The sequence below is a fragment of the Cajanus cajan genome, chromosome 10 (assembly GCF_000230855.2).
Source record: "Cajanus cajan strain Asha chromosome 10, NIPB_CcT2T_4, whole genome shotgun sequence".
Classification (NCBI taxonomy): Eukaryota; Viridiplantae; Streptophyta; class Magnoliopsida; order Fabales; family Fabaceae; genus Cajanus; species Cajanus cajan.
Window position 1 is genome coordinate 50,391,864 of NC_138526.1, and position 12,701 is coordinate 50,404,564.

At 31.6% G+C, this 12,701-nt stretch overlaps 1 protein-coding gene across 3 annotated transcripts; it reads right to left on the reverse strand.

Annotated features, from left to right (window-relative positions):
• Positions 1-1,903: 1,903 nt before the first annotated feature.
• On the reverse strand, positions 1,904-8,480 carry LOC114916506 (putative leucine-rich repeat receptor-like protein kinase At2g19210). 3 transcript variants are annotated; one of them, XM_083065111.1, is made up of 14 exons: positions 8,120-8,480; positions 7,444-7,975; positions 6,874-7,355; positions 6,602-6,740; positions 6,448-6,519; positions 6,204-6,275; positions 6,031-6,111; positions 5,185-5,345; positions 4,834-5,093; positions 4,627-4,753; positions 4,427-4,495; positions 4,145-4,334; positions 3,653-4,057; positions 1,904-1,925 (listed from the first exon to the last, which is right to left on the reverse strand). In XM_083065111.1, exons 1-14 carry the CDS (start codon positions 8,304-8,306, stop codon positions 1,919-1,921), a joined length of 2,784 nt encoding a protein of 927 aa, XP_082921237.1. In that variant the 5' UTR covers positions 8,307-8,480; the 3' UTR covers positions 1,904-1,918. The 3 variants fall into 3 exon arrangements, with proteins under 3 accessions (XP_082921237.1, XP_082921236.1, XP_082921238.1); XM_083065110.1 differs by having other exon boundaries at positions 4,427-4,510; XM_083065112.1 differs by lacking the exon at positions 1,904-1,925 and having other exon boundaries at positions 3,461-4,057.
• Between the last annotated feature and the right edge of the window lie 4,221 nt (positions 8,481-12,701).

The following is a 12,701-nucleotide window of genomic DNA, read 5'->3' on the forward strand; positions in this document are numbered from 1 at the left end:
ACAATATATTTAGTACACTACCACTCAACCAAACAACAATTATCAACACAACAGTTCATCACACCAATCAACACAGCAAACAACACAACAAGACGGCACAACATAGAGTTAACACAACAAAAGCCTAAAGGAACCACCCCCAAAGAGTGTCCACTAGACTCGACCTGCTCTAATACCACTAAAGTGTAACGACCCGGCTGACCACTACACTCACCACCATGACACACTGGAAACACTAGACAGAATAGAACAAGTATATAAATATAGAGTCTAGAATATAAGTATATACATATGTCCCGAGTCCGACTAGAGTTAGGGTATGAAATACAAGAATTACATTAAAAGTCACTATGCCAAGTGACCAAAACAACAAAATATCCATAGAAGTCAGCTCCATCTATCAGCTGCCGACTCATCACTATCCAGCATCTATCCCTGCTCTGCTCCCGTACATAGTACAATCATAGCAGTCCAACCACATGGAAACACAAAGGGTAAGCTAGCATAAAAAGGAACAACATATATAAAGGTTTAGGAAATATAAAAACTACAATTATCAACACTGCATCAACATACATTCCGCTGGTTTTCAACATGATCATCAATAAGCATTCAATGCGTCGTCACGCATATCAACTCGGAGATCTCCTACAACAACTCAGCCTTTCGGCCTACATCAACTCAGCCTTACGGCCTACAACAACTCAGCCTTGCGGCCTACAACAACTCACATCAACATTCCAACACAACACAACTATACAACTCAACATATTAACTTGCAACTCAACGCAACTATACATCTATACAACTCTACACATCAGCTTCACAGCTCAACATATCATCTACAACACAACACCACTGCTCAACACATTCACCAGACACAATTCAATATCAACAACAACATTATCTACTAGACATCATTTAATCCAACTCAACATAAATCATCATACACAACAATCTCATCTCCGCGCCCGGCGCACACGTGGCTGCGCCCAGTGCAGCGCAACTAGAGAGCACCAGGGGGCCAGCACGCCCAGCGCAGGTGTGCCCGCACCCGGCGGGACTCAGCCAGAGAACCCAAGACTCTCTCTCACTTGGCGCAATACCAATTGCGTCCAGTGAAGGCCAGGCAGAGACTCTAAGGAGTCTCATGCGCCCGGCGCACCTAACCCAACACCTAGCGCAGGGAAGGCAGAGACCTCCCCTAGTCTCGCGCCCAGCGCAATTCAAATCGTGTCCAGTGCCCACAAGGCAGAGACTCCCAAGGATTCTCACGCCCAGCGCGACAAGGGCCGCGCTCAGCGCAGCCTCAAGAACCCAAAATCAAGTTACAACGAGTATCGCGCCCAGCGTAGTCCAAGTCACACCCAGCACGGGCCAACCAGAGACCCACGTTCTCAAGCGCGCCCAGCGCACTCATCATTGCGCCCGGCGAGCTTGGCCAAATGGGGTCCCCTGGTGGCCACGTGCCCAGCGCGATGAACAGCGCTCAACGCGAAGTTCAGCAGCAACCCTCCAACTTTCGAAAATCTCATCAAAACCTGCAAAAATCAACTTCCTAGGCACATGCAATCGGTTCAAATTATCACATTTCCATCCAAGAACCCAAAAATACTACCTTTTTCAACATGCAACAACAAATCAAGGATTTCCCCAGATTTTCTCAAAAACTCCGAAACCCCCAAAAACAAGTTCTCACTCAACACAGCCACGAATTCAACCATCAATAAGCATCTAAAGAGTTTCTAGAACTCATCCACAGCCAAAACAACAACAAAAGAAGAAAATCACTAGCTTCCCTTACCTTGGTCTCAAAATTTTCGAGCTCCGGGAGGCACAAGGAAGGAGAAACTTGGAAGAGATGGTGAAGGAAGATGAAAGAAGAGTTCCGTGCGTCCGCAAGCTCCTGATTACTTACTCAGTACCTTGAATCCAAGCAACAAGAATGAGATTAGCCAAAAGGGAATGGATGGGAAAAGAGAGTGAAAATGGCAGGGTTTTGAGTGAGAGTTTGGAGGGGAAAAAGTGTTACCAGCTATGGGTCTCACACAAAGTAAATTTTTTTAAACTTAACTAAAAATTGAAATGAGACCAAAATTCTATTTTATCCTTCATAATTCATATCAAGTAAAAATAGAGTTAAATAATTGTGTAGAAAATTATTGGTACAATTAAGAAAATAATTTTACTCTAAACCTCTTTAGAAATAGTTAAGTTTTTAAAATACTTAAAAACACTATTTTCTGAGTAACAAATTTTCATAAAGAAATAATTTTTAGGAAAAACAATAATTTAACTTCTTTTTTGTTGCCTAACATTTGCTCATAGTAGTTATTGTTAAACCAAATCTTGCATGTCAAATTAAATCTTTGAAGAAAATAAATAAATATAAGGATGTCGAAGATGAAGAAGAAATATCTGTGTGATGGTCCATCAATATTGTCATTTGGTACTAAAAATAAAATGTAAATGTGGGAAAATGTAGCATTAATACAAATATCACTGCAAAAATTTACCAACAAAGTGAAACACCTACTTCTTAGGAGGTGTTTGTTTTAAAGTATTATATTGCATTTATGAGAATCATATTTTCAAGAATATTTCGATTGGAATGTTATTCTGAAGTATCTTTAGAAAAATATGTTTGGTTATATTTTAACATTCCTTGAAATATTTTCAAATTTTAAAATAATTTAAATAAAAATAATTAAAAAAGAAAGTTGCAAATGTGTTTTAAGATGTAACTTTCAATATAGGAACATCACATCCCAGACACCCTCAACACAAGAATAAAAAAAACAAGAAACATGATAGGAAGGCATTTTTGAGAATCAACAATACATAGAATAATTTTTCAAAACTCATAACAAATATGAGAAATTTAATTATTATTTTCACATTCTCATAAATTAGTCCCTATATATTAAACACGAGCCTCTACTCCGCACAAAAGTATTTTTAGGAATTTTTCTTCACCAAGATTTATAAAAAAAATTTAACTTCTTATTTAAATTTATTTTTATTTATTATAATTATTTATTAATTAAATATTAATATTTTAAAATAAATTATCAATAAATAAAAATACTTTTTTATTACAATACAAATTATTTATCATAAATCTAAAATATAATTTATATGTTCGTAAAATATTTGTATATACTAATTTTAAATATAACTTATATGTTCATATAATATATATATATATATATATATATATATATATATAATTTATTATAAATTTTAATTATATATAATAAATTTATCTGTATATTGCACCTATTAAAATGTTAATTTATTTTTAATCCGTGAAACAAACTACATCACTTCCCTTTGTACCGCTTGATTTCATTAACTCATCTCCATCCTTCAACCCACTTATTCAATTATTCTTATTTTGGGTAACCATTTATGTAGAAGGCTATAACAATTACACTTATCAATAAGAGCTAGAAGAAAATAAAATAAGGACTAAGATAATTTTATTTATGTCTTCAAAAATTTAGAAGGTACATTTTTATAATTAAATAACTACCACAATAACCTTACAAGTGTTATGAAAATTAAAAATATGTTATATAATATTCTAATATCATTAATCTACTTGATTTTCGTTCTTCTGCCCCTTCTAAAGCTAATCCTATCAATTTACCTTGCTAGGGGCATGAATTCAGTGTTCAAATTCACGGTGACAGGTTCCACTGCATATCTGGGGTCCACACCCCTACGATTTGTTCGAGCTAATTCTGTTGCTAAAGCCTCCTTTAGTTCAACCACTATCACACTCATCATTGGCCTTTCGTTTGGAATCAGAGACACACAAGCCATTGCTATTTCTACCGCTTTCCAAGCTGAGTTAATGTCAAAATCTCCTTCTAACCCTGAGTCAACTATGCCCTTGATATCCCCTTTCGCAATCCAAGAGTTAACCCTTTCGCTTATGTGACCCTTTTCTTGATTCCTTGCTATTACTGCTTGATTTGTGATTATTTCCAAAAGAACTACTCCAAAACTATAAACATCACTTTTTTCTGTTAATCTACTGGATATGGAGTAGCTGCAAGACAAATCATGTAACCCAATTTATTTTCTGCCATATATTTTCACAGAAAATGATGGATAAGATAATAATTGAAGTACTTACTGAGGGTCCAGATAACCTAGAGTACCAGCAACAACAGTTGACACATGAGATCCCCCATCAGTTGGGATAATTTTGGATAGACCAAAATCAGATAATTTTGCCTGGAAGTGTTCATTCAACAATATGTTTGTAGGTTTTACGTCTCTGTGGATTATAGGTGGCTTGCAACCATTTTGCAGATACTCCAATCCTGAGATAAGATTTATGGCAATCACATCGAAAATGGGAAAGAGAAGTTAACATAAGTGTCAAAAACACATAATTTGAAGTTTACTTTCTAACCTGAGGCTGCATCCAAAGCTATACGAAGTCTGTCTTCCCAGCTCAAGAATTTTGATTTGCTGTGTTTACCTGCACGAACAACTTCTGTAACATCCTATACGTGTTGGTTTGTGTTGACTAGAAGTCACTCATACGAACTACTTGGAAATTGATTTGCAAATTTTTAACAATAAATTAATTAATTTTATTTGGGAACTAACCAGAGAGATGTTCTTGCAAGTTTCCATTAGCCATGTACTCATATATGAGACCCTTATTTGTTTCTTCATTACAATAACCAACAAGGGAGGTCAAATTTTTGTGATGAACTCTCATTAGAATTTTAACCTAGAAACCAAAATCACAACCATATTATTATACTAGTTGGGTGAATTCAAAAACCTAATGTAAAGTGATTAAACAATTACCTCTGATTGAAATTGTTGATAACCACGAACAGACGAAGGGGAAAGCATTTTCACCGCTACCGGAGTGTCATCGATATAGCCCAGATAAACTGTTCCAAATCCTCCTTTACCAACGGTTGTATTGAAATTGTTGGTGATTTTAAGGACATCAGAGTATGAATATATTTGTTTTTTGGGTTGCCGTATTGAATCATCTTGCTGTGTGTATTGTCCTGGGATTTGTTTTTCATCCCTTTCTACCATCAAAGATGTTAATTTTTCTACAATAGTTTTGAAAATTAACATGTTAGGAATAAATATTTTTGGCAATCATCAATAAAAAATACGAATCTTTTATGATTGCAGCTTTACCTTTTGATTTTCTCCTTTTAAGTGTCCATAATATTGCCACGGCCACGGCCACGAGAAGAATCAATACCCCTGTTATTGATGCTACTAAGGGCGTAACGATGTTCTTCTTTTTCTTCTCATTGCATTGACCAGATTCACATAGATGTGGATTTTGGTCCACACTAGCATGGGAATCACAGAAGATTTATGTTTTAAGTCTCAGTAAACATACAAGCCATACATAATTTCAGTAGATACTTTAATTCATTTTGCTTGTGACTAGATATTCAGTGGTTCAAATATAATGGAAAAACATAGGTAAGACCGTTGTTTTTAACATGAGAAGTTAAAAAAAATTCTTTTATAAATAAAAACAAATTTTAAAAGATTTTCAGAAATTGTGTTTGACAAATTTTCCTTTTAAGGGGAGAGAATCTCAAAAAGCTGGACCAGGGATGTGTGTGAATCACCAGTTTAATTAAATTTTTAATAAATGTTCATCATGTAAACATTTATATGTAAGTTTTTTTCATAAGCAAAGAGAAATTGCGGTTGAACTACTTTCATATAAGTCCCAAGTTGTTTTCATAAGTTGTTATTGAATGATGGAGATTTCATATTAATGGGTAATGTGGCCAAAAGAGTGTACAAATAGGGAGCAACCCTTGTCTCTTCTGTTAACTTTTGAAGCACAACTCAAATTCTTTGATCGGGTTGAAAACATTTATGGAAATATTTTTAATTCATAAGTGCTAAACTCTATCAAATCATCCCAAAAACCGCGTTAAATGTAACTAGTTAGTACCAGAATCATAAATAACCATATTATGAATTATTGAATTTGAGAATTTTTAGTTAGATTCATACCTTAGTGAGAGGGAACCTTCCTTTGATTTTTCAACAAGTGCAGAGGGAATTGAACCGGAGAGGTTATTCTTCTCCAAGTTTCTGCAAAACACTGAAACTATAGTATCCTTTTCTTTTTCTGATACAGAGGATCACATATATAGTTTTTCCAATTAAATGACGAATTAACTTACAAGATCTTCAAGTGCTGTAATTGAGACAGAAATTCAGGAACTTCACCGTTTAAGCTATTGTTCGATAAATCCCTGGAAAACAAATAACTTGCCCCTTTTATGTATTTTATATCTTAACACAAGTAGCAAAAGACTATTGACACACAAGTACATAGCAGAAAGAATATAAAGATTTAATGTAAGAGGGTTTTTCTGGTCTCATCAGTTATAATTTATTGGATCAGGTGGGAAAAAAAATACTCACAACTTCTCCAACATGATGAGCTTTGAAATTGAAGGGTCTATCTTTCCTGATAATCCACTTGAAGATAAATTCCTATTTTTCACAACCAATTGTAATATACGTTATCATTCCAGTTTTATAAAGCTATTATATTAATTTGAGAAGCACGACTTACAAAGTTGTGATTCTTGGGGAATCATTTATGGGATTAGAACAATTCAGACCATCCCACAAGTAGGCTACAGGGGCGCATGGATCACCTTGCCAATCTCTTGTCACCCCATAAACTGACATGATGGTGGCAATCGCACCAACTATTTTTTTATTTTTTATTTTATGGAATGCAAAAAAAAAAAAAATTGAAAAAAGGAATTTAGATCACGTATATGAGTGTGAAGCAGAGAAATGGATTTGAGATATGAGGAAACATATTTTTTCTTGGCATACCATCTTCTTGAAATGTATCTAATTGCGGGAAGTCTATTACTCTGTAAATTTCCATGGCATTGATGATGGGAGGTAGGTTTGAATTTTCTGTCATCTCAAGTGAAAAGTTAATATTTTTCCCACTGATGGCTGACGTGCTCAGAATAGTGGTAACATTCAGGTAGTGTGGAGACAAATTTTGAGCCCATGGCTTTCCATTCAGGGTGATGCTGAATTCTCTTGTCTGATTCTTTTCTAACACTTGAATCTCCGTGAAGTGCATGTACACATAGTATTGCTCAGTTTCATCGTTTGGCATCCAGCTTATATTCAATGGAGCACTGATATTTACTGGTGTAACTGCAGTGCTCATGACAATAGTTGGCGGTTGGTAATCGTTCTGCCCTAAAGAACCAGCAGGAATCCAAACATTTAGGTATGTCCAGGCATTGTTGTGGGCTGATGAGGCTACCCAGAAACGATCATATACATCATCCTTGTACCTGTGACAAAAAAAAAAAAAAAAAAAAAAAGTTCCAATAGTATCAATCTTTTTAATGCAAAAGATTTAACCCAAAAGTATAAGTTCACCTTTTGCTTTCATTTGAACCTATGTCCCACACGGAGTAACTTTGCAATGATCCAAATTGAGTGACATAAGTATCATTTTTCAAAGGCCTCAATTCTATACTTGATATAAATGGTGTCCCATAGTCTGTGTTAACCAGACAGATTTGTATGTAATCCAGAGAAGGTACATGTATGATTTCATTGGAAGAGGAACGGGATGAATTCAATATAGTCACTGTAACCCACCAGTTAGCCCCGAGAAGAACATCAAATTGTGGTGGCCTGTTTAGGTCATCATAATTTCCGTACAAATAATACGTCCGAATCAGATATTTGGTGCCTCTTGTGATGTTTATTTTGTAGCAGTTCCTTTTTCCATCCGGGAAGCTTCTGAGATCCCACATCTGATGTTGATAGTGATTTCTGAGTTCAGATTCTACTGACTTTCTCACGCCAGTATTTATGAAATTTGCATCTGAAATATATTTAATGCCTGTATTGGACTCGGTATAGTTCGCATCTGCAGGAGCTCCGCAATCTATGCTGATGAATCCTAAAACATAAAAACGCGTATATGTGCAATGGGACTTAAGGCTTCAGCTAAACTTTAACTAAATAATGATACAATGAAGTATTTAGAGCAAAAAAAAAAAACAGAAAGAGACTATGAAGTTGAAGTTTTGGTTTAGCCTGAAACCTGATTGATCCTGAGCTTGAATAAGTAGAGCAGCTAGAAAAGCAACGAAAAAAGTGATGGAGAATGTGCAAGATGAGAGATATAGGAGCGCCATGTTGTGAGTTGGAGTTGAAAGGGAATTGTGCTTAGGCAACGTAGTCAATGTGAGGATAGCTAAACCTGTGTCCTGGTGTTCGACCCAAACCATTTAACAAGGTAACACTTTGTCCCATACACTATAGATCGTCAAGTCAATGTGGAAAATATTGCCTTCCAGGCTGCCACACAAGAAACAGACGATGACTATTGACTAGCTCAGAGATTGTGGTTGCGATTGCCAAACAAAACAAAAATAAGACAACCACATTGAGTATTCACTGGGGGACAATGTTCATTCACACATGAGCACAAAGAATAAATACCTTATTTTATAAATTTTATCCAAGGAAAATACATAATACTGATTTTCAATCCTCTTATGTTTTTTGCTGATCTCTTCGCACAAATACATGCAATCACCAAACTCCAAACTAAGTGGCACATGCATACATTTATATACAAGCATCATCACTGTACAAATTATACGAGCAAGTAAAGCACCTAATAAACTTCTTATTATACATGCAACATCACTTCGCTTGATCCCATTCTGGAATTGCGCAAGAGGAAGCTACATCACATACCTAACTTATATCCATCTTCAACAAACATTAATTCGTTGTCTATTAAAACATTATTTTATTCTTCTTATCTTTTACGTGGACATGGTAAGTTCGGTGTCCAGATTCATAATGTCTGGTTCGAATAATTCAGCTAAATCTCTTGTTATATCGGCATCAATGTGTTTCGTTCGAGCTAATTAATTCGGTTTGTAAAGCCTCCATTAGTTCATTCACTATCATCTTCATGACTGGCCTTACGCTTGGCTTTGGAGAAATACAAGCCATTGCTATTTTTACGACTTTCCAAGCTGAGTTACTATCAAAATCTTCTAACCTGGAATCAACAATGGCCTTGGTATCCTCTTTCGCGATCAAGGAGCTAACTCATTCACTTATGTGAATATTTTCTTGACTCCTCGTTATCACTGCTTGACTTGTGATTATCTCCAAAACAACAATACCCAATAAATGTCACTCTTCTCTGTTAATCTGTTCCATATGCAGTCACTACAAGACAAAAGACAAAGCATGTAACTCGATTCACTTTCTGTCTTAGGACAAAAATTTGTAGACTTCATAATTTTTTTTTAATTCAATAGTTGATTAAAATTTAATATAAATTATAATTTATTAAGTGAAATTCAATAACTTCATCATAAGAGTTACTCGTAGAAAAAACAGGTTTCTCCTTAAATATTTGGAAGGAATTAAAATATTCGTCACTTGTCACAATGTCACTCATTAAGATTATACTACATTCACTGGTCCATCAATATTGTAATGAAAATAAAATTAATTAGAAACATATCAATGGATGCATCTTAACGAAATTAAATATTAAATTTAAAAAAAAAAAGCCTTGTGTGTATGTGTTATGAATCTTGTATAATAAATATTTAGGTTGTTTACTACTAATCAAATAGACAAAACCCACAGCCGACTGTTTTACCAAATGAGTGTAATTTCTTTTGAAATTTTTTTAAATGGATATGTTTAAAAAAAATGGAAATAGGATAAGTTGTGTATATGAAACACGAAGTCCTCCTTTTTATACAACCCCAACCTCAAACAAGATAAATATTGGACAACTCAAACAATTTTATTCAAATTTTACCTTATATAGAAAAACCATCTTTTATCACTTTAAAGTTTGGTAATTTCTTTTAGTTAGTATTTTAGTTTGTATAGACATGTTTATTATATATAATATAATTAAAATTTAAAATAAATTATATATAAAAATATTATATTTAAATATATAAATTATACTTAAAACAAGTACACATAAATATTTTTAAACTTATAATATATTTTATTTTTATGATAAATAATTTATATTATAATTTTTTTATTCATTGATTTTATTTTAAAATATTAATATTTAATTAATAAATAATTATGATAAATAAAAATCGAATTAGATAAAAATTTAAAAAAGTTTTTACAGATTTTCTTGTTGAAAAAAAAAATGCTAAAAACACTATCGTATAAGATAAAAATTTATATTTAATATTTAAGGATTGATTATTTAATATTTTTTGATAATAAAATCTAAGAGTGAAATATTATATATATTACCTAGCTTTACCATGCATACGCAGTGCAGTGATATCTAAAGTTGTGAAGTAATTAAAATGAATTGAAGGCTAATAACAAAATAGATATATGAAGGGCATGCACTAGTCTTTGCTTTCAGTGTCCACTCACCACAACCAAAGTTAATCACCCGTTTAACAGTTAGGATAGAATAAGATAAGACTAAGAGAAAGAAGATATATACCATAGCACTGATAAATATTAATCCTATCACGTACATATCTAATTTTTATGAAATGTTTATCCTTTCATATAATTTTATTAATATTTTAGTGTTAATTAGAATAGATAAATAATATTAAATATTCTTTTGTTTACCACCAATATTAAACATTCTTTTAAAAAGTAAAAGATGAAATCAAATCATTTAAAATAATAGGATGCAATTAAATCTTAAAAATAATTTAACAAAAATATAATTTAGCCTCATTTTAAAAATCATTTTCAGGAATCTAACTTGCACAATAATTTTAACTAAGTTTTTGACTAAAAATTTTCACATGAGAGATAGGAAACAGCAAGATCCCCATAAAAAATATTTTTTTTTTTTAGTAAAATTATGTCTATCAATTTTTTTAAAAGAAGATTTATATAACAATATATTTTACGTTCACAAAAGACACGCTTTCTATGAAATTTTAGGCATATATGTGCCTTAAAATAGCCTTAGGATGAAAATAATGATTTTAAATTTTAAATGATGAAAATAAAAGAAAAATATTTTAAATGACTTTTATGTTTTAACTAAGGTTATGTTTGGATAATTTTTTTAAATAAAAAAATATGTATATAAAAAGTTAAACAACTTTTTTTTAGATTAAAATTAACTTATATATAAATTAATTTGTAGATTTTTTTTCTTATATATATATATATATATAACTTGTGCATAAACTGATAATTGATTTATGAAAAAGTTGATTTTATTTTTCTTTTATATTTTCATTTCTTTTTTTTTTCTCTTTTATATAAGTGTTTCAAAAGAAATTTATTTAAATAAATTTTAATACAACTAATTTTATTAATTTTTTAAATTAATTATTATAAAAGTCAATAAATTAAATAATAAAAGAAAATTTTTATTGATTAAAACTTTTTTTTTTACTAATTAATGCATGTACATGATTATCGTATTATGAACGTTTCAACATATAAAAGTGTTGGTGTTAAATAAGTGCCGAGTTATGCAAGTATTTTCAAGCTCTAAATAAAATCAAATCTTCACTTTAATAACTTGATGAATTTTAATGTCATTCTTTTTTCGCTAATCACGAAAGTCAAAATTTAAATTTAATTGGGAAACAGTGTAGAAATATATAATCAATTGCATCTAAAAATTTTCTTAAAATAATAGCCTTTTTTCTTTTTAAAAATAGATGTTATTTTAGTAAAGTAAATAATTTTTTGATTTCCTTTTATGTGTTAGTCTAAATTATTTATAAAAAAAGCATTTTCTTACTTAAAAAAAAAAAAAAAAAGATCCTATCTTCCTCTTTTGAAGAGTTTTTTTCTACATTATTTTTTTAGAGACAATTTTTTTAACTTAAAAAGAAAAAATTAGCATATGTCATAAGTCCAATGCCATATAGTATAGTATCACTTTGGCGGAGTGGGAATGCAAAATTGATATTTATAGTTGTCTCCGTCTTGTGGGACTAGTTGGCAATTATGATGCTCCACAAATCACAATTGCAGTCTCTATAGCCTCCATCTTGACCCTAAACTTGAAACTAAAATTAAAACAACTTTGATTGAAAACTTGAGGCTTACAATACTCGACAAACAGCATATTATGGATAAGTTCTGGATTTCTGTATATGTTAGAGCTCTGGTAGTGAGCATAGGTTGAAAGTGCAATTACTTTAGGATCTCTAATTCAGAATATAACTTAATTTTTTTAAATCTCTTATATTTTAAAAAATAAAAAATAATTTCTATTTTATTTTTGTACGAACATTAACACCTTAAATTTATTTTATATTTTTTAAAATTTTTAAAACAAGGATTGTATATTCGTATTTTAACTGCCATTTAATTCTTTTTATTTGTGAAAAAAAAAAAAAACAACCATCATTCAATTTTATATTAAACGATAACACTGAATTTATTTATTTATTTTTGAATTCATCAAACTTAGAGAATGATATAATATACTTGATAAAATTCATACTTAATACTTGAAGAAAAAAATAACACTTAATAAAATTTGTACTTAATACTTGAAGAAATTGTTTTAAAAATAAAAAGAACTAAAGTACACACTATTATTACATATCCACTCCTCTAAAAATATATTATGTATTTAATATGATAAGATGTACAATTTTTTTATATTAAAATTACAT